Here is a 22,192-nt window from a genome sequence, read left to right on the forward strand (position 1 = left end):
CTGAATCCTGCCAAGAGTTTTGTTTACTTCTCCACGTTTTCGCAGCTTCATACAGACCGTCGCTGATTTCAGTGGAGAGAAACTGTGATTAGCTGATGGCACTTCTGGAGAAGATGTGGGACGTGGCTCCGTCGTCTCCTCGGCGTGCGTGGACGTTTTTTGGCGTCTCTTTAATTCTCTCCTGGATTCACAGTTTCTCTCCGTAAACATCCTCGACTCGGCTGAACTCTTGAACCGAAGAGCGCAGTTGTGCAATTTCCTCTGTTTCGTAACACAGGAACTGTTTACTGCAGAGAAACGACATCATTAAAACCGAGAGGATTCGAGCTTTCAGATGACAGGGTGTTTTGTTGGGTGACAAAATCTCAGCGAGTAATGATATCTGGGAAAGACATTCAACAGTAACTCACATTTACACTTAAGCCATTTGGCAGACGCCCTTAACCAAAGTCTCTGTCCATAAACACATCCTGATACGGTTCACTAGGACACGGACTGAGAAAACCATCAGTCTAGAAACTCTTAAAAAAACACACAAATGATAGTTTAATTCTTATTTATATTAAACAGCAATTAACTATAAAAATAAACAATAAAATATGATATATGTGATACATTTCTCTGATGTTGAACATGTGACCATGTTATTGCATCATATAACACCATGTAACACCAGTTTACTAGAGAATGAGGTATATTTCATTTTGAATATATTTCATTTTGCACAGTAGCGTACTGAAAACATCAACAATTTCCCAGAGAAAGGGGGCGGGGCATAGAGAGTTGATGGGTTTCCTAATTTGCATATTCATTGCACAAAATGCCTTTTTTATTGTGAAACTGAAAAAAATTCTTCAAAGGATTTTGGTGACTTTAATTATTATGTTCTAGTCTTCTGAACCATAGCCTACTAAAATTGATTATTATTTTTTAAATTTAATTTATTAATTTGATTGTGTTTTTTTTTAATTGTGGAACTTGAAAAAAAATTCTAAAGGTTTTGGTGACTTTAATCTTTATGTTTCTTTTGTTGAACACTAGTCCAATAATATTTATTTATTTACTTACTTACTTACTTATTTGCTCACTTCTTTAAATATACTGTATGACAGAGCAGGATTCTGGCATGTAGCCCGTCTTGAGCAATCTTTGAAAATGTGCAATTTTATTTTGTATGAGGCTTAAACACATTAAACATGTTAAACTCTGAACATGAATAATCATTTCTGTAAATGAAGAGTTGTGTAAAATCTGTATCTGTATGAACTGTAAGGTGAGAACTGAATGCGAGTGACATTAATTCTGCTCTTTTCCTCCTCAGGCGTCTCCTGCAGCGCTGGCCAAAAGCGTTTTAGCCGAAGTGCCCAACCAGGTGGTGGATTATTACAACAGCAAGGGCATCAAACCCAAATGCCCCAGCGAGTTCGAGTCTTCCAGGACGTTTAGCCGCTGAACTCTGATTACAATCTGACTACGATCCGATTAGGATCTGATTAGGATCAGCACGTCTCTGTCAGTCTGTCGCTCGTTTGTTTGCATGCGTGGATGTGTAGGCTAAAGCGAAAGTGCCAACACACGCGTCCGGCGTGGAGACACGGAGACTCTGCATGTTTCTCAGAGTTATAACTGATCTGTTTCTTTTTTATGTCTATATTTAAACTGAGATTTTGCTAAATTTCGTAAAATTCTTACATTGTAAAGCATTTTGGATGGAGATCATTGAGAATGTTTAGCTCTCTGTATTAGATACTGAAGGTCTGCACCTTGAGATAAAACGTGGTTTTTTTTTGCACATGAGCAAATGCATGATTGTATTTTGCATGATAACATAAATTAATAAAACTAAATTTCTCCATGTTTTGGTCTAGGGATTGGAAGTGAAGTAGGTAAGGGTGTGTCCCAAACGCTAGTGCTGGAGAGAAAAGATCTTACTGGAATTCATTCTAACGATTGTTGAGAAAACTGAAGACAAGACGCCGTAACTTTAATAAGTTTAGCAAACAAAGTGATAAAACGCTAATAATGTAACAGTGCAGCAATTTCAGAACACAATACATTGCTGTTATCAGAAACTAATCAGCGACAGTGTGGTGTGACGTGGCCTAAAGCGAAGTGGAGTTACTGTTCCCACCCTGAAGATGATTATTTTCCTGTAACAGCTCATCTCCTGGTGTTTTATTCCTCTTATACCACAGCAGTTAGCAAACAATGACACTGGAGACTCCTTCCATAAAGTTCAATTACAGAAAACGCCACCATATTAAGTTTATGTGAAGCGTCCGCCGTACAGCTGTTGCTATAGAAACGATAACATATTATTTTAACGTGCGCATTAATATAAACCCGTGATTTGCAGCTGCACTACTGTCAAAGCTGCTGTTCTAGAAAACTAATCAACATCTGACGAATCACAATCCAGAATTCAGCAGCGCTGTAAAAACGTGTAAAAGCTTCACGTGCAGCTCTATAAATCTTTGAATCTAAAGAGAAAAACAACAGATATCTAACATTAGCTACTTTGCTAATAAAACCTTTATCTTGCTTTTATAGTGGCTAGTATGCGTCACAGAGACCCCGCCCACCAAACGAATTTTAATAATACTTAATACAGTTTACTATATTATACATGCACCATTTTTATAATTCGATTTAATAAATTGACAAAATTTGGATTATTACGTAAAGATATAACTTCTGTAATTTTTACGTGACCTCCATTTTGAGAACAACTGGTTAATTAATTAATAACAACCAATTAATTAGTAATTAATAATCATTTTTGATATTTATATAGCATATTCAGTAGGTAGCTATGAATTTATATAGCATATTCAGTAGGTAGCAGACTTTTGACCATTTTACGATGTTAAAATTGACAGAACGCCGAAAATAACCTTGTACAAACATGGAGAGAAACATCCTGAGGTCAGTTTTAGAGAAGATTCTGTGAGTGTGAGCTTTAAGAGCGCTGACTAGCGTTTGGGACGAGGCCTGTGGTTACGCTCCTGTATCCTCCGATCAGTAAAAGCACAACAGAGTAACACTTTAGAATATTTGATTGAGGTAGTTTATTAGAGTTTGATAATAAAGTGCTATAAACGGTGTGTGTGTGTGTGTGTGTGTGTGTGTGTCTGTGTGTGGGGATTGTGATGAGTGTTTTCTGAGAGTGTGGAATAAAACTGCATGCATGTGGTTTACTGTAACAGACGTCAGTGTGACATTTGTATTCTAAAGTGTTACCTATATTAACTAATGATTAAATCGTACTCTGGAACATTGTAAAGTTGTTTTGTTTTAATTTGATTCATTGATTCTTTTACAAGTCTTGACCGACTTTATCTATGGAGGATAAATGATCCCTGAGAATGCAGCTTACTCAGTAAAATCTAAACACAACACACACACACACAGTTTACATCACAGTTATGCAAAGGTTTAAATATAATTTACGTGCAGAATAAAAATAGATAAATACTGGTAAAAGATACAAACTACGAGTACCAGCGATACACACCTGAGGGCCACAAAGACGAGTGTTTGTATCCTGAAATGTACACTTTAGTCCCAGGTTCTGAGGTTCTGCTGCTTGTGTGAAAGCTCCAGAGGGTGAAATTCAGACCACCAACTGTGACAAGAAAAAAGGGTTTTAGTTCTTCTCTTTTCACCTCTGATATATGTCATCTCCTGCTTTTCTCTAATTCCTTACAAGTCCTTTATTTTTCCCTCTACCCTTTCTCTCTCTGTGGTTCTCCTCCCACCTTCTCTTCTCTCCTCTCAGTCTTTATTTCTTCTTTCCTCCTCTGTTAATGATGCCTGGCTCGTCTCTGCCCTTTAGTTCATGACTCAGCCGGCCAAATAACACCGAAAATAATGTTAACATTTAAAAATAATGTAAAACGTTCTTCTGCTTAAGCATTTAGACTTTCTTTTCATCCTCATGACCTCTTCATCACTGTGAAGAGCAGGATGAGCAAATCATCCGTGTGTCTATTAACCTGTAAAATTATAATCCTATTCAGAGTTTAGTACATCTTTTAGTGAGGATTTAAATACCGAAATGACACACATCAGTATTCGGTCCTCGGCCCTAACTGCAGACTTTACGTGAGAGTTACGTGAGAGCAGGTGTGGGCGGAGAAAAGGCAGTGGTCTACACGCTGTTGAAAAACGCTGTCTCAGATACTTCAGATCAAGAAAATCTGGCAACCTGAGAGGTACACACAGGTGATTTTAATAACCTGAAAGCAGAGCACAGGAAATCAGCTGAAGCACATGCATAACCCGACTCTGAATACTAGGACCTTTCCCTGCATAAATATGAACAAAAGCACTTGATTTATTTGAGTAGTTTTCTCTGCAGTGAGGTGATTTGAGGATAAATGGGTCGAGACCGCACTGGGAGCTGAACTACTATTTTTCCCCTGTTTGAATTGTTATATACAATAAACGAAGCTGAGAGAACGAAGCCAGAGCTGGTGTGTTTGATCTTCCTCACTGTCATCCTCAACCTCTGTTTCCGTTTGATTTTCTTCTGTTCAGTTTGACATTTCTGCTTGATCAGTTTGATCAAAGTCACAGTAGTGATGTGCACAACAGACTTTTACTCATCACATTTAATGTGGCTGAAAATCAAACAAAAGAATTTTTTTTACTACATTCATCACGTGACATGGCTGTATGAAGGGGAAGGAGAGCTCTGACCTTCCAGCGTCAAGGATCGACTTTAATCACAGGTAGTATTCCTGCAAGTGGAACATTTTAAACATATCAGCCTGTCATTACATTATTTCTCCTATAATATCCACAACAAATAGTTTATTAATTACACTGGCTAAAGTGGCTACCAAGTGAAGCTCTTTACTTATCATATTTTTATCTGTTTATAGTTATGTTTAATGTTCTGTGAAACAAGTTAGTTCCTGTTCTCACTTACGTTATAGCAGCTATAAACAGCCGTTCTCTTCTTTTCTCCCTCTTGAAATTAATAAAACAACAACACAGATAATCAAAAGAGTGTATCCAAAACCTGTGTGTCTTACTGACTGGTCTAATGGAAATGGTCAGATCTCAGCTTTGGAGTGTGATTGGATGAAACGAAGTGCACTCCTGTGTTTGTCTTGATCTCAGTAACGTACAGTGTGAATTTGGGGGAAATTGGAGAAAGTCGAATTTTTCACTCAGAAAAACACCAAGGCTAACCCCTTACAGTTTTTTTGGGTGAAAAATTTGACCTTCTCCAATTTTCCTTAAATTCACACTGTGTGTTAGGGAGGCGAGGATAAAACCAGCGGCGTAAGTTTGACGTTCCTATCACACTCCAAAGCTGAGATCCGAGGCTCTAACATATTCAATAAGTTTCCACAAGTTGATGATGTAGTAGAAGAGCACTTGGTTATCTTCACACCATGGGCTTGTTTTCTTTACAGCAGAGCACATCGAATTAACACAAACGCTGGCATTATTTCATTAATGTAACAAATGAAAGTAACAAAGTAAAAGTGTGACAAAATCGCCCACATCCTACATGCACTATATAATTTCATGACTTTGATTGAGTATCTCATAGGGCTCCAAGGCTCTTGTATATTCAATAGGTTTCCATGTGTCGGACATGGGAGCGCTCAGTTCAAGTAGCTCTGTTCATCTGTGAAACATGGTGGTGGTAGTATCATGGTTTGGGCCTGTTTTGCTGCCTCTGGGACAGGGCGGCTTGCCATCACTGACGGAACAATGGATTCTGAATTATACCTGATGTGCAGGACGGATCAACAGTTACAGGAAACGTTTAGTTGCAGTTAGTTCACACCAGATACTGAAAGCAAAAGGTTCACATACTTTTGCCACTCACAGATTTGTAATATTGGATCATTTTCCTCAATAAATAAATAACCAAGTATAATATTTTGTGTCATTTGTTTAATTGGGTTCTCTTTATCTAATTTTAGGACTTTTTGAAAATCTGCTTATGTTTTGAGCCATTTATGCAGAAATATAGAAAATTCTAAAGGGTTCTCAAACTTTCAAGCACCACTGTATCTTATGGACTGGTCTAATGGAAACGGTCAGATCTCAGCTTTGGAGTGTGATTGGATGAAACGAAGTGCACTCCTGTGTTTGTCTTGATCTCAGTAACGTACAGTGTGAATTTGGGGGAAATTGGAGAAAGTCAAATTTTTCACCCAGAAAAACACCAAGGTGAAAAATTTTGGGTGAAAAATTTGACCTTCTCCAATTTTCCTTAAATTCACACCGTGTGTTAGGGAGGTGAAGACAAAACCAGAGGTGTAAGACTGACGTTCCTATCAGGCTCCAAAGCTGAGATCCGAGGCTCTAATATATTCAGTAGGTTTCCACATGTTGGACATGAGAGCGCTCAGTTCAAGTAGCACCGATCGCTAAATTTCACTCTTCCTCGACGTTTACATACAACAGTAGGATTTGTCTTGATGAGTAGATGCTGTTTGATACCTCACGGGTCAGAGAATTCCAACATAACTAGTGTAAAGTTGTGACTTTTTTGTTTAAATCCGTTTATTTGTTCATGGTTAGGTTTAATTTTCCATGACGCAAGTTAGTTCTTGTTCTCACTCAAGTTAGAGCAGCTACAAACACTCTTTTTTTCTCCCTCTTGAACTTTTTAAGACAAAAAATAACGCATCTTATCAAATGGGCGTTTTCAAAAGCCTGTATATCTTATTGACAGCTTCAACTGTGGGATGTTGGTGGGTTTCCTCACATGAACTGCTTGCTTCAGGTCCTTCCACATAATTTCTATTGGAATAAAGTCAGGATTTTAAGTTGGCCATTCCATGATACCCTGGTACTACCACCACCATGTTTCACAGATGAACTGAGCTACTTGAACTGACACTCCCATGTCCAACATGTGGAAAACTACTCAATATATTAGAGCCTCGGATCTCAGCTTTGGAGTGTGATAGAAACGTCAATCTTACGCCGCTGGTTTTGTCTTCACCTCCCTAACACACGGTGTGAATTTAAGGACAATTGGAAAATGTCTCATTTTTCACCCCAAAAAACTGTAAGGGGTTAGCCTTGGTGTTTTTCTGAGTGAAAAATTCGACTTTCTGCAATTTCCCCCAAATTCACACTGTACGTTACAGAGATCAAGACAAACACAGGAGTGCACTTCGTTTCATCCAATCTCACTCCAAAGCTGAGATCTGACCATTTCTACTAGACCAGTCAATAAGATAAACATGTAAAACCTGTACAGCTATTATTCCTGCGAGTGGAACATTTTCAATTCAATTCAATTCAATTTTATTTGTATAGCGCTTTTAACAATGGACATTGCCACAAAGCAGTTTTACAGAAATAAATGGATTCGCAAAAAATAAATTGTAAATATGTGAATTTATCCCTAATGAGCGAGCCAGAGGCTATGGCAGTGAGGAAAAACTCCCTGAGACAATATGAGGAAGAAACCTTGAGAGGAACCAGGCTCAAAAGGAAACCCATCCTCATCTGGGTGCAACGGATAGTGCAATTATAAATAAATCCCATCTATTATTGTGTACTATAAGGACAAATAGTGCAATTGTGCAACCAATAAATTCATCACTGTTTTCACAAGAAGTCCGGTTGGTTAAAATCTATCCACCGTCCACTGATGGAGTCCTGAGTACGAAGGTATATCAGTCTGTCATTACATTATTTCTGTTATAATATCCACAAAAAATAACTTATGCACTGGCTAAAGTGGCTACCAAGTGAAGCTGTTTACATGTGATACTTTTTATCTCCTTAAAGTTACATTTAATGTTCTGTGACACAAGTTAGTTCCTGTTCTCACTTACGTTACAGCAGCTATAAACGGTCATTCTCTTTTTTGTCTCTCTTGAAGTTTTTAAAACAACAACACGACATCTCATCAAAAGAGTGTATCCAAAACCTGAGTATCCTATTGACTGCTCTATTGGACATGGTCAGATCTCAGCTTTGGAGTGTGATTGGATGAAACGAAGTGCACTCCTGTGTTTGTCTTGATCTCAGTAACGTACAGTGTGAATTTGGGGGAAATTGGAGAAAGTCGAATTTTTCACCCAGAAAAACACCAAGGCTAACCCCTTACAGTTTTTTGGGCGAAAAATTTGACCTTCTCCAATTTTCCTTAAATTCACACCGTGTGTTAGGGAGGTGAAGACAAAACCAGCAGCGTAAGTTTGACGTTCCTATCACGCTCCAAAGCTGAGATCCGAGGCTCTAATATATTCAGTAGGTTTTCACATGTTGGACAGTTCAAGTAGCACCGATCGCTAAAATCCTGTGATTAAAGCTGATTTTTGATGCTAGAAGGTCAGAGCTCTCATTAATCACTGGTTTAATTGAACAAAAATGGCTTCGACACTCACTATTCAGCAGCTTATTGAATAGCACTTGATCCAGAACATCCTGTTATTCTCCATTTTATTTTTTACATCGTGCTTCGACAGGTACTCCAACAGATAATCAAAGTTATGAAAAGAAAATTACTGTTTATAGCTGCTATAATGTAAGTGAGAACAAGAAATAACTTGCTTTATGGAAAATTAAATTGGTGGGACCCCCTTGTGCAGCAATAACTGCAACTAAACGTTTGCAGTAACTGTTGATCAGTCCTCCACATCGGCTTGGAGGAATTTTAGCCCGTTCCTCAATACAGAACAGCTTCAACTGTGGGATGTTGGTGGGTTTCCTCACATGAACTGCTTGCTTCAGGTCCTTCCACAAAATTTCTATTGGAATAAGGTCAGGATTTTAAGTTGGCCATTCCATGATACCTTGATACTACCACCACCATGTTTCACAGATGAACTGAGCTACTTGAACTGATGCTCCCATGTCCAACATATGGAAAACTACTGAATATATTAGAGCCTCGGATCTCAGCTTTGGAGCGTGATAGGAACGTCAAACTTACGCTGCTGGTTTGTCTTCACCTCCCTAACACACGGTGTGAATTTAAAGAGAATCGGAGAATGGCAAATTAAAAAACTGTAAGGGGTTAGCCTTGGTGTTTTTCTGGGTGAAATATTCGACTTTCTCCAATTTCCCCCAAATTCACACTGTACGTTACTGAGATCAAGACAAACACAGGAGTGCACTTCGTTTCATCCAATCACACTCCAAAGCTGAGATCTGACCGTTTCCACTAGACCAGTCAATAAGATACACAGGTTTTGGACACACTCACTTGATGAGATACATTTTTTGTGTCTTATTAACTTCAAGAGGGAGAAGAGAAGAGAATGACTGTTTATAGCTGCTAGAACATAAGGGAGAACAGGAACTAACTTGTTTCCAGAAACATTAAACGTAACTATAAACAGATTTACACAAACAAAAATCACAAATAGACTAGTTCAGGTGGAATTCTCTGACCTGTTAGCTCTCAAACAGCATCTACTCATCAAGACAAATCCTACTGTTGTATGTAAACGTCCAGGAAGAGTGGATTTTAGCGATCGGTGCTACTTGAACTGACGCTCCCATGTCCAACATGTGGAAACCTATTGAATATATTAGAGCCTCGGATCTCAGCTTTGGAGTGTGATAGAAACGTCAAACTTACGCCGCTGGTTTTGTCTTCACCTCCCTAACACACGGTGTGAATTTAAGGACAATTGGGGAACATCAAATTTTTCACCCAAAAAAAGTGTAAGGTGTTTTGGTGTTTTTCTGGGTGAAAAATTCGACTTTCTCCAATTTCCCCCAAATTCACACTGTACATTACTGAGATCAAGACAAACACAGAAGTGCACTTCGTTTTATCCAATCTCACTCCAAAGCTGAGATCTGACCATTTCTACTAGACCAGTCAATAAGATAAACATGTAAAACCTGTACAGCTATTATTCCTGCGAGTGGAACATTTTCAATTCAATTCAATTCAATTTTATTTGTATAGCGCTTTTAACAATGGACATTGCCACAAAGCAGCTTTACAGAAATAAATGGATTCACAAAAAAATATATTGTAAATATGTGAATTTATCCCTAATGAGCGAGCCAGAGGCTATGGCAGTGAGGAAAAACTCCCTGAGACAATATGAGGAAGAAACCTTGAGAGGAACCAGGCTCAAAAGGGAACCCATCCTCATCTGGGTGCAACGGATAGTGCAATTATAAATAAATCCCTTCTATTATTGTGTACTATAAGGACAAATAGTGCAATTGTGCAACCAATAAATTCATCACAGTTTTCACAAGAAGTCCGGCTGGTTAAAATCTATCCACTGTCCACTGATGGAGGCCTGAGTACGAAGGTATATCAGTCTGTCATTACATTATTTCTGTTACGATATCCACAAAAAATAACTTATGCACTGGCTAAAGTGGCTACCAAGTGAAGCTGTTTACATGTGATACTTTTTATCTCCTTAAAGTTACATTTAATGTTCTGTGACACAAGTTAGTTCCTGTTCTCACTTACGTTACAGCAGCTATAAACGGTCGTTCTCTTTTTTGCCTCTCTTGAAGTTTTTAAAACAACAACACGACATCTCATCAAAAGAGTGTATCCAAAACCTGTGTATCCTATTGAATGCTCTACTGGACATGGTCAGATCTCAGCTTTGGAGTGAGATTGGATGAAACGAAGTGCACTCCTGTGCTTGTCTTGACCTCAGTAACGTACAGTGTGAATTTGGGGGAAATCGGAGAAAGTCAAATTTTTCACTCAGAAAAACACCAAGGCTAACCCCTTACAGTTTTTTTGGGTAAAAAATTTGACCTTCTTTGATTGTTCTTAAATTCACACCGTGTGTTAGGGAGGTGAAGACAAAACCAGTGGGGTAAGTTTGACGTTCCTATCACACTCTAAAGCTGAGATCAAAGTTGGACATGGGAGCGTCAGTTCAAGTAGCACCGATCGCTAAATTTCACTCTTCCTCGACGTTTACATACAACAGTAGGATTTGTCTCGATGCATAGATGCTATTTGATACCTAACGGGTCAGAGAATTCCACGTGAATAATGTAAAATTGTGACTTTTTTGTTTAAATCCGTTTATTTGTTCATGGTTAGGTTTAATTTTCCATGAAGCAAGTTAGTTCTTGTTCTCACTCAAGTTAGAGCAGCTACAAACACTCTTTTTTTCTCCCTCTTGAACTTTTTAATACAAAAAATAACACATCTTATGAAATGGGCGTATCCAAAACCTGTATATCTTATTGACAGCTTCAACTGTGGGATGTTGGTGGGTTTCCTCACATGAACTGCTTGCTTCAGGTCCTTCCACATAATTTCTATTGGAATAAAGTCAGGATTTTAAGTTGGCCATTCCATGATACCCTGGTACTACCACCACCATGTTTCACAGATGAACTGAGCTACTTGAACTGACGCTCCCATGTCCAACATATGGAAAACTACTGAATATATTAGAGCCTCGGATCTCAGCTTTGGAGCGTGATAAAAACGTCAAACTTACGCCGCTGGTTTTGTCTTCACCTCCCTAACACACGGTGTGAATTTAAGGAAAATTGGAGAAGGTCAAATTTTTCACCCAAAAAAACTGTAAGGGGTTAGCCTTGGTGTTTTTCTGAGTGAAAAATTCGACTTTCTGCAATTTCCCCCAAATTCACACTGTACGTTACTGAGATCAAGACAAACACAGGAGTGCACTTCGTTTCATCCAATCACACTCCAAAGCTGAGATCTGACCAAGACCATTAGACCAGTCAGTAAGATATCAAAAGAGTGTATCCAAAACCTGTGTAAGATGTGGTGGTGTTGTTTTTTCAACTTTAAGAAAGAGAAAAAAGAGAATGACTGTTTATAGCTGCTATAACGTAAGTGAGAACAAGAAATCACTTGTTTCACAGAACATGAAACGTAACTATAAACAGATAAAAAGTATGACATGCTACCAGCTTCACTTGCTATCCACTTTAGCCAGTGTATAAAATATTTCTGTGGATATTATAACAGAAACGATATAATGACTGATATTTTTAAAATGTTCCACTTGCAGCAATAATACCTGTAAAACCTGTACATGTTTATCTTACTGACTGGTCTAATGGTCATGGTCAGATCTCAGCTTTGGAATGTGATTGGATGAAACGAAGTGCACTCCTGTGTTTGTCTTGATCTCCGTAACGTACAGTGTGAATTTGGGGGAAATTGGAGAAAGTCGAATTTTTCACCCAGAAAAACACCAAGGCTAACCCCTTACAGTTTTTTTGGGTAAAAAATTTGACCTTCTTTGATTGTTCTTAAATTCACACCGTGTGTTAGGGAGGTGAAGACAAAACCAGTGGGGTAAGTTTGACGTTCCTATCACACTCTAAAGCTGAGATCAAAGTTGGACATGGGAGCGTCAGTTCAAGTAGCACCGATCGCTAAATTTCACTCTTCCTCGACGTTTACATACAACAGTAGGATTTGTCTTGATGAGTAGATGCTGTTTGATACCTCACGTGTCAGAGAATTCCAACATAACTAGTGTAAAGTTGTGATGTTTTTGTTTGTTTAAATCCAGAATTTGTATTACGTTCAGTTTAAGTTTTCTACAGTGGAAAAAAATCCCACCTCCCACCATCATAGATCTCACTGGTTCTCACCTTTGGACTGTGATCGGAACTCGAAACATGGTGTTGTGTTCGTCTTGATCGCCTACATGGTTGATATTGGACTCACTGTAATGTGGACCGTTTAATGTGGAGACTCCATAAATATTAAATAAACTCCTTTATTTTTTCCAGAAAGATATGTTTTTTAATTTGTCAATATATATACAATCTTCTTCATTTCGATTTTGTGATTGGACTGATGTTACACATCTGAACAGATCCAGTCTCTCCACTGCATTGGTTTCGGAGGCTAATAGAATTTACCTTGTAATTACCTGTTGTGGTATCGCTGCATTGACCGCCTGCTTCACTAAGAATTGATTTTAAAATACTTTAAAAGCTTTTACCGCCTTCAGCTCCTCCATCTTCTCTAATAGTCAGAGTCACTGAGCTTCAGATCCAGTGTTTGAGTCCTGACTTATCGATCAGTCTTTTTGTATTCACCCTTCAAAAATCTATATGTCATCTAGTCAACAAGTGCGGAGATTAAGTCATATTACATCAGCCAATCACAGAATGACATCATGAGACACCACCAGCAGTCCTTCTTCTCACTTCTCCTGCTAGCATGGAATAACTACACTATTAAAAATCTTTCAATGACCCAATATAATACTTCCTTATTTCATGTTAGCTAGCTTGTCAGCAAACTTTTCTAGCTGAGAGTTAGTGCTACAGAGGTAATGCTAATCTTAGCTAATCTTAGCTAATCTAAGCTAACTATTCAATTCAATTCAATTTTATCTGTATAGCGCTTTTAACAATGGACATTGTCACAAAGCAGCTTTATAGAAATAAATGGATTCACAAAAATATATTGTAAATATTTGAATTTATCACTGAATTTATCCCTAATGAGCAAGCCAGTGGCGACGGTGGCAAGGAAAAAACTCCCCGAGATGATATGAGGAAGAAACCTTGAGAGGAACCAGGCTCAAAAGGGAACCCATCCTCATCTGGGTGCAGCGGATAGTGCAATTATAAATCATTCCCTTCTATTATTGTGTACTATAAGGACAAATAGTGCAATTGTGCAACCAATAAATTCATCACAGTATTTGCAAGAAGTCCGGCTGGTTAAAATCTATCCACTGTCCACTGATGGAGTCCTGAGTACGAAGCTGCTCGTGGCAACTGCAGCCCCAAAGCCACTACAGCAATCGCAGTCCCAAGCCATTACAGTACAGCACAGTACAGTACAGCTCCCCATATGTGATCCCCATGCCATCTCCACAGCCCCCAGGTGGCACACCATCCCCAGCAATCCAAATGGTTCTTCAGACCGTCCATATGGGGCCCCAGCAGCAGCGAGCGAACTCAACCGATGAGAACTCCAACCAGAAGCAGGGCATCAGGATGGGTCAGGCAGCGAGAACTACAGTGCTGTATATAATAGCTGTGTAGCTAGCTAATGTAACTAACAGCCAGTATTTTATGCTATACTACAGACGCAAGCAGATAACCTAGTGTTGATGTCACATGATTAATTCTGCATTCGATCGATCATATTTAACTTAGTCTCCACATTTTTTCAGCCACAGATATCATTCTGTAAAATCATTTAAAAATATATTTTTTGGCTTTTTTTCTTTTTTTGTGTACTTTTTAAACTTTTTTTATTAATGCAATTTTATTGTATATTTGTCATTATTTATATTGGGACAACATTATTACTTTGGGACAAAGTGAAAACATTATTATTATTATTATTATTATTATTATTATAGTACACTTTTGAGTGGTAGTCAGCTGACGTCTTAGTCACCATCACCATGACAACAGCATCAGCAGAGATACCTGAGAGATTAAAGGTCTTATAGGTCCTGATTGAGAAACCAATCCTGAGTAAGAGAGAATAATTTAAACGAATGCTCATGTCCTCTTACGACACACTGTCATGGAGATGGAGATAAAGAACGGTGGAGGAATTACTTTCCAAGATCCAGAATTTGACTGGGAAACCCTGAGTTGTAGGGATCGACACGGACCTTTAATGGTTTCTACAAAAGTACAACTGATGAACCTTAGACTCCTCAGTAGAACTGTTCATGTCTCCAGGTCTGGACAGAGGATGCAAATTACAGAAAGTAAAAATGTATAAATGTATATACATGTAAAAATATATATAAATGTTCTGTTTAGTAAAGTAAAAACCAGAACACTGAGGTTCTAAATCTGCTGTTTTTAAACTGTCTCTTATTTTTTTGCACTAATGCATACACTCTTTGGGGAATAAAGTTCTATTAAGGACCCTAAAGTGTTCTTAGGATCATAAATATTTTTTCTGAGAGGGAAAAACAGAATATTTATTCTTTGTCCAGTCCTGACTGCACTGTAGCTGTAGTCCAGGTCACAGCTCAGAGGAAACGCAGTCCCACTGGTTGTTAAACTGCAGACACTGAGCCACACTGCGCTCCTGATTATTCAGTCTGATAGTTTGGTGTAAATGTTAGAGTGGACAGTGCGGACAGAACAAAAAGATCAGACAGATCAGACAGAGTGGACAGATCGGATAGAGTGACAGATTGGACAGATCAGGACAGACTGTGGGGTGAGAGAAATCTCAGAACAACTGACTGAAAAAGTCTCAGACAGTTCCCATAGCAACATGGTCATGTGACAGGTTTCCTCTCGCGGTCCTCAGGTTAGCCATGCTCTAGTTTTTATATGAACTGAAACAACATCAGAGAGAGAGAGAGAGAGAGAGAGAGAGAGAAAGAGAGAGAGAGAGAGCTGAGGTGTTTTAATATAAAAATTAAAAACAAAACTTCAGCAGCAGGAGCTTCATTTCTGATCTTGTGTTACTGTGTTAGTGTGTAATTGTGTTAGTGTGTAATTGTGTTACTATGTTAATGTGTTAGTGTGTAATTGTGTTACTGTGTTAATGTGTTTCCATGTTAATGTGTTAGTGTGTAAGTGTGTTACTGTGTTAACACAGTAATATCAGTGCTCCATCTTGGAAAAGCCGGCTCTATCAGCTATCCAAGGCCGGAACTTCCTGCAGCCAGGTGTGCAGGAAGTGATCAGTTTTAGACAAGAAAATGGCTAATTTCTTAAAATCACACTGGAACGCTATTAAAAATAACCAGTTAAGCACTTTTTATAATAATGTTTTCACTCTGGGACAAATTAGAATGATTTTGATCGTGTGTTTGATTACATTCAATGAGAAATTTCTTCGTTCATTTTCAGTTTTCACGTTTGTGTCCTGTGATGTTTCTAATCCCAGTCTAAACCCTCCTCTAATACGGCACTCGTCTCACATCAAACGATATAAATGTAAGTAATAACAGGAACTTGTTTCGCAGATGTTTCACAGCATTAAACGTAACTCTAGTACACACGTACAACATGTTGTACTTTAATAAACAACACATTCTAATTGTTGCCAATTTGCTGTGGAATAAGAGGAATAAAACACTGGCCACGCTGCTGAAATGTTAAACGTTGTTAAATGTTGACTCCCCAGCAGATGTGTGGTGAACGTAAGCTTCAGAAACATGTGGAAATGAAATGATTCAGGTAGAGTGTGTGTATTTTTTAACGCACGGCTGGCGATTAGTCGCTCCTCCATATGGCAAAAACACCGAGTCATGTGACAGAGGACGTGTTTCAGACTCCAGCAGCTCATATTTACATAATGCTCTAAAATTAACATCCTGATGAATAATGCATTACATCCAGTAAAGGAATGTGTGTGTGCGCATGCGTATGCGTGTGTGTGTGTGTGTGTGTGTGTGTGTGTGTGTGCGCTTAGCCTTGCTTAACTGAGAAACCACTGCTAATGAAGAAACACTATCATTATGCCATGTTTCTGAGTGTTTCCAGGGGATTTCACACTGAATCAGAAACACACACACACACACACACACACACACACACACACACACACACACACACACACGGTGTTGAAGGTTGACTGTTGGCCGTTGCTGGCTCAGGGGTCATACAGTAGCAGCACACATACACACGGTGTGTAATAGATCAGCCAGAGTAATTGAGGTGTTCTGTGCACACTGGAGGTGGAAGTCGGAGCGCTTCACGCTGGAGCTCAGGGGTCTGTGATTAGAGTACGCGATGTTTTTCAGAGCTGTTCCTCACGGGGATTTCAGGGTTTTACACATACAGTGATGGGCCACAAACGGCTCATTATTTTACACGGTTAAGCCATTCAGAAAAACACCAACAGCCTACTACATAAGGAATAAAACAACAGGGTGTGCTGTTAAAGGAAATTAATCCCTGACAGCGTGGTGTGATGCGGTCGGCTTCCTCTTATACCACAGCAATCTGTCAACAACGACAATTTTTAATTAAAGAACACCACGTCACACTTTTTGACTGTTTATTGCTACGTTTAACGTTACAGAACATCAAAGAAATGAGTTAGTTCCTGTTCTCGCTTATGTTACAGCAGCTATAAACATTCATTCCCTTACCAGGCTCTCTTTTTTTCACTCTCTCACCTTCAAAAATCACAGCTAGTCATCTTTCGTTACTGAGAAACCGCAAAGAAGCGTAAACTCCTCTGTCCTGAACATGTCGGAAAACTTAAAGTTACAGCTTTAAAGTGCTGACACTGGAGACTCCTTCCATCAGTGTTCAACAAATTACAGAATACTTCACCATATCAATGATTTTTAAAATCTGTTTATGAGGAGTCCCTGTGCCTGAGCTGTTACTATAGAAACGATAACGTATTATTTTAACGAGCGCATTAATAATAATATAAACTTGATATTGCAGCTGCACTACAATCAGAGCTGCTGTTTTAGAAAATTAATCAACACCTTCTGACCAATCACAATCCAGGATTCAACAGCGCTGTGGGCTTGTAACATTTTTCATAACGGATATTCCTGAACTGTGCTCAGGTAAATAAATAAAGGACAACGTGCTGTTTATTGAGCGTAATCTTTTTTCTGTGTAATGGATGTGCTTTATGTCTTTACTCGACATTTACACCACGGCTGGTTGCGTGTATATGAACGCAAAATAATGATTAGCATTAACATTAACACTGCAATCTCTGTTTTAATTATTTTTTAACATACGATCAGGAAGGAGCAATTATTGTTATTATTATTATTATTGTTATTATTATTATTATTATTATTATCACAGTCTGTTTTTTTAATCATACATATAGACACACAGAACACTACAAGCACCATCTGCTAATTAACACACGGCTCTGACTTCAAAGTGTCTGTGTGTGATTTGAGCAGAATCTGTTCCTGCTGTCGGCATGTCGACTGAAACACACACACACACACACACACACACACACCTCACCGCATCTCTCATTAAAGCACACCGGCGTCACTTTGGCTGTGTTTCAACAACTACATGCTAGTGCACCTCCCCAATACACAAACACCTCCCCAATACACAATAAACTCAGAGTGTTTATACCGGAGAGAAACTGAAGGCAAACGAGTCTCTTCATGCTTACATCTCTGTTGTTTGTGATGTAAGATGTTTACAATGTTGTTTTGCGATTACACCATCGTAAACCAAGTTGAACAATGTTAGCTAGTAAATGTGTCCATTATAGGCAACTCCTCAGTAAATAAGTCACCTAGATATCTAGTGTTAGCTGGCTAATTTCTTTATGTAGATTTTAAGTGAGCTATACAGGTTTGTTAAAGCAATATAAATTAGGCGTATTAGCTAACTAGCATGCTAAGAATGTAATGGGGTAGTTCATTGATATGAGTGTTAGCTACTTAGCTGAGATCATTGCAAAGATGGCGCTCCTCGGACCAGTTATTCCTCCCAGCTGCTGTCTCCAACCGTCTCCTGTTGGCTTGGAAAAGTGTCTGATTCGATAGTATGCTGTAAAAAAAACCAAATGTGTTTATGAACAGTTTTCCAATTCTGACACCCAAAAGCACATACACTGCAGAGCCACCATAACCCTGACCAGGATAAAGCATTTACTGAAGATCGAATGAAGAAAAAAATGACTTTTTGTCCTTTTATAGCTACAACTAATGTTGTAGAATGTCCATGAAACAAGTTAGCAGCTATAAACAGTGGTTCCCTCACCAGCCTCTCTTTTTTTCCTCTCTCTTCAAGTTAATTAGACAAAAAGAAAATGCAGCTTGTCATGTCACGGAGAAACTGCAAAGCGTAAACTCCTCTGTAATGATAAAATCTTTCTGCAACTGACACATAAAGCAGTAATGACTAGATTCAGGGGTTAAATTGGCAACTGCAAAGATGATAGATTTACGTTTATATGATTCTGGTCCTCTTCATCCTAGCGAGATTTCACTTACGACTATAAATATCCATATTTCATGATTGAATTTCTTATTTGTACAAATAACCCAGAAAATCTGTACAACATGACAAAAAATACTGGTTTAAGCCATGGCCTCAGCACAAGTGTATTACATCTCTAAAAAAAAACCTGTTCAGAAAACTGCGTTATAGTCTGGAATGCTTGTTTGTGGGCCCCAATACACTCTCCAATGCCCCTTCACTCCGCCCACATCTTAGTCTGAAATTGGTCAGCACCCAGCGCAGCCAGATAATTCTCCTGTGAGCAAGAAAATCACACTGTCCTCTGATCAAACTTAACAACAAGAAACACATGAACTGAATTTTGCATCTTTATAGTACCATAACTTGGCTTGAAAGTGATGTCATGACAGTCCTTGCTAATGAAGGTGCTAATGCACCTTTAAAAGACTAGATTTCTGAGCAAATATTTTTCAAGAATGATTCAAGGACACGATGCTAAAGATGAAAAAGTCTACTACACCAGACAAAGTGGACAGAAACAAATCAAATGAACCAATAATGTATTTTCTAAGAGCGGATTTAAGAAAGATGAGTCTGATATCGGTCTGAATGGACATGATGTGCAAACTTTAAAGTCATTACACTAAAAAAGAGACAAAACACAGCAAAAACAAAGTTAATGCACAGCTCAGTTAACTCATGTTTTAACATTTACATACACATTTATACACCTCTGATAAAATAATCTATTCCTCTTTTATGTTAAACATCTCTGTAGTCACTTCATAAAAGACTGCACCATGATTTCCAGTTAAGCGAATTTAATATCCTGTGTGGAATTTTGCCCTAAATAGCAAACCCAACCAGACCCATAGGTTAAAAACAAACACGGGAAGTTTCCTGTTTCCTGTTTGGGAGGCGGAGTAATCGTGTTAGGCGAGCTGGATTTAGCTCATGTGCTCATTTCACTTGTCCATATTGCTGATATTGTTAGTTAGTTAGATGATGTGACTCTATTTTCTGTATAGTATATACAGTATAAACATGAAGAACGTTAAATCAAAGTAATCAATAATGAGTATCTAAGCTCTCAGAGTTTCCTAATGGTTTGTAAGTGCACTTCCAGCCCTTAAGCACTTTATTTAATTTCATTTACAGAGGTTTGAATAACGCTGTCCGTCAGCAGAGAGAGAAGTGCTGATGATCCTCAGGATCATTCGTCCAGCGATGCATTACAGAGGAAGTGTTTATCATGCAGGCTGCATGGCTGTGTTCCAATCTGCATGCATGATTTCTACATTTCTGTTTTCCTGACTGGACTTTCATTACAAGAAAACCACTGACTGTTCTCTAGGCATCTAAAAAACTCATGCTGATGGGTGGTGATGTAGCCAGGAATTCATTTCAGAGGAGGAAATGATGAGTTCATGACAGTTCCACTGAAATATGTTTAAAATAAGATGCTAAATAAAAGTAATAAAAGAAAATGATCAGTTATCTTATTAAACCCTTCTTTTTCTCTTCTTGCAGTAAACGTTCGATATTGAACGAGGGACAGCGGTGTTGTGAGGCGGCTACGCGTCACACATATGGATATGGTTACGGATGATTGTGGATAAAATTAGCTAGCTAATACAGCACCACCTCACAACATATGTAGCTAGCTTATATACTTCAACTTCAGTACTAAACTGTACTGTTCCTTGCTGCTGAGGTGGCATCTTTCTCCTGGATAAATTTTAAAAGTAATTAATTTTTAGAGTAATACTTTAACACTACATGCACACTTCTAAGTAAAAGATACACGGTACAAAAGATAGATAGATAGATAGATAGATAGATAGATAGATAGATATCCAAGTGGAGCTTTAGACTTGAGTTATTGTAGGTGACTTTTGTTAAAAGGATTTTCTCATCTGAGGTAATCACACACACACACACACACACACACACACTAGATTCGATGGATAAAGATTAAGTCCCGAAACGCTGAAGCATTGCTTTAAGTTACAAACACTTGTGACTGAGGTTATAAGAGGTTATATATTCAGCAAATTAGCATATATATAGAGAGGGAGGATTAGCTGTGCATTGAAATCGACTCATCGATTTGTCGAGCTCCTTCATAGCGTCAGAATGAGAAATTTAAAAATACACTCAGAATCCTGGCATTTATGTATTCGCATTTCTCTAAATCAAGTGTGAAAATGGTAATGAGATGTGTTTAAATCTGTGAGTATCTCATAAATAAGGCATCAGAAGACTAAACACAGTTTAATAGTGTGTGAATTCGTCCGTACAGCCCTGTAGACAAGACTCAGCGCGTGTGTGTGTGTGTGTGTGTGTGTATTCCCAATACATAACTCTGAATAATTACCAGTGCTGATGTTTCTAATCTGTCTCTGTTCAGATCTGTTTGTTTCACAGCGCAGTCGTTTTTTCTCGCCGAGTCGGACAAAGAGACGACAGTGAACCTGTGTTCTGTCCTTTCGAAGCAGAATTACACTTGCAGTGTTTACTGAGTTTTCACCACCAAGGACAACACGGTGTGAGGTCACACTGATGCCCCTGGTGCTGAATTTACTGATAGTAAACACATCCGTGTGAGTCTCCCGCTTTCAGATGACGTGGTCACTTCATTACTGATCCCATCCAATAAGCTTCAGTTCAGTTCAGTTAAAGCGTTCCACCACGGGAAAGTCTTCAGTTTGTGAATCGACGTGGCCGTATCGTAGACTCATTTCCATTTTAAATCTCTTGATTTGGGCAAAGGAATAGGAAGAAAGCAAGAACAGTCTCCAGTGGAGCACCCGTACTGCTTATATTCTTCTCTCATACATATGTTTTTGCTTTCACGTGGATGCGAGCGAGCGTTCAGATATGAAGATCGCGTGACAAACATGAACATTAACATGCTGGATATCTATAATTAAGAACAGTTATGAACTGGAGTGATGTAGATGAGGATGAGGACTGGTTGTGATATAAGCCACGCCCACTCTGGGTTTAAATCCGAATACAGACACAGACACAAAATGTTTGGAGCACTAAGTAGATACAAGTACAGATAACTGCACAGTGTTACACTCCTATTATCTGTCTAGATAGATAGATACGTAGCTAGCTCTCTTTTGAAACAGACTTTCGGAAACACTATGTAGTAATACAAGGTGTTTTTTTTCTATCTGACAAAATGAGAGCTGAAATTACACTAATATAAAAAGGAATAAAAGCAAACCGCAGAGAGTCTGTGAGTGTAATTTGGAGGATATTGTTACGGCTCTGTGAATTATTCACTTTCCTGTTAAAGGACATCATTAGCAGTCTCACTTTAGCAGGTAAGACTGATTCACCTTTTTCC

At 38.6% G+C, this 22,192-nt stretch overlaps 1 protein-coding gene across 3 annotated transcripts in view; it reads left to right on the forward strand.

Moving 5' to 3' along the window:
- The window catches only part of cpne4a (copine IVa), a 53,600-nt gene extending 50,271 nt beyond the window's left edge, over positions 1–3,329 (forward strand). For 2 of the 3 annotated variants that reach the window (XM_026911517.3, XM_026911516.3), the window contains one exon: positions 1,322–3,329. In XM_026911517.3, coding sequence (XP_026767318.1) covers positions 1,322–1,453 — 132 coding nt within the window. In that variant the 3' untranslated portion in view covers positions 1,454–3,329. The remainder of the gene's footprint in view (positions 1–1,321) is intronic. The other variant, XR_004576993.2, reaches the window with a different exon arrangement.
- Positions 3,330–22,192: the final 18,863 nt, after the last annotated feature.

The sequence above is a fragment of the Pangasianodon hypophthalmus genome, chromosome 22 (genome assembly GCF_027358585.1).
Source record: "Pangasianodon hypophthalmus isolate fPanHyp1 chromosome 22, fPanHyp1.pri, whole genome shotgun sequence".
Taxonomy (NCBI): domain Eukaryota; kingdom Metazoa; phylum Chordata; class Actinopteri; order Siluriformes; family Pangasiidae; genus Pangasianodon; species Pangasianodon hypophthalmus.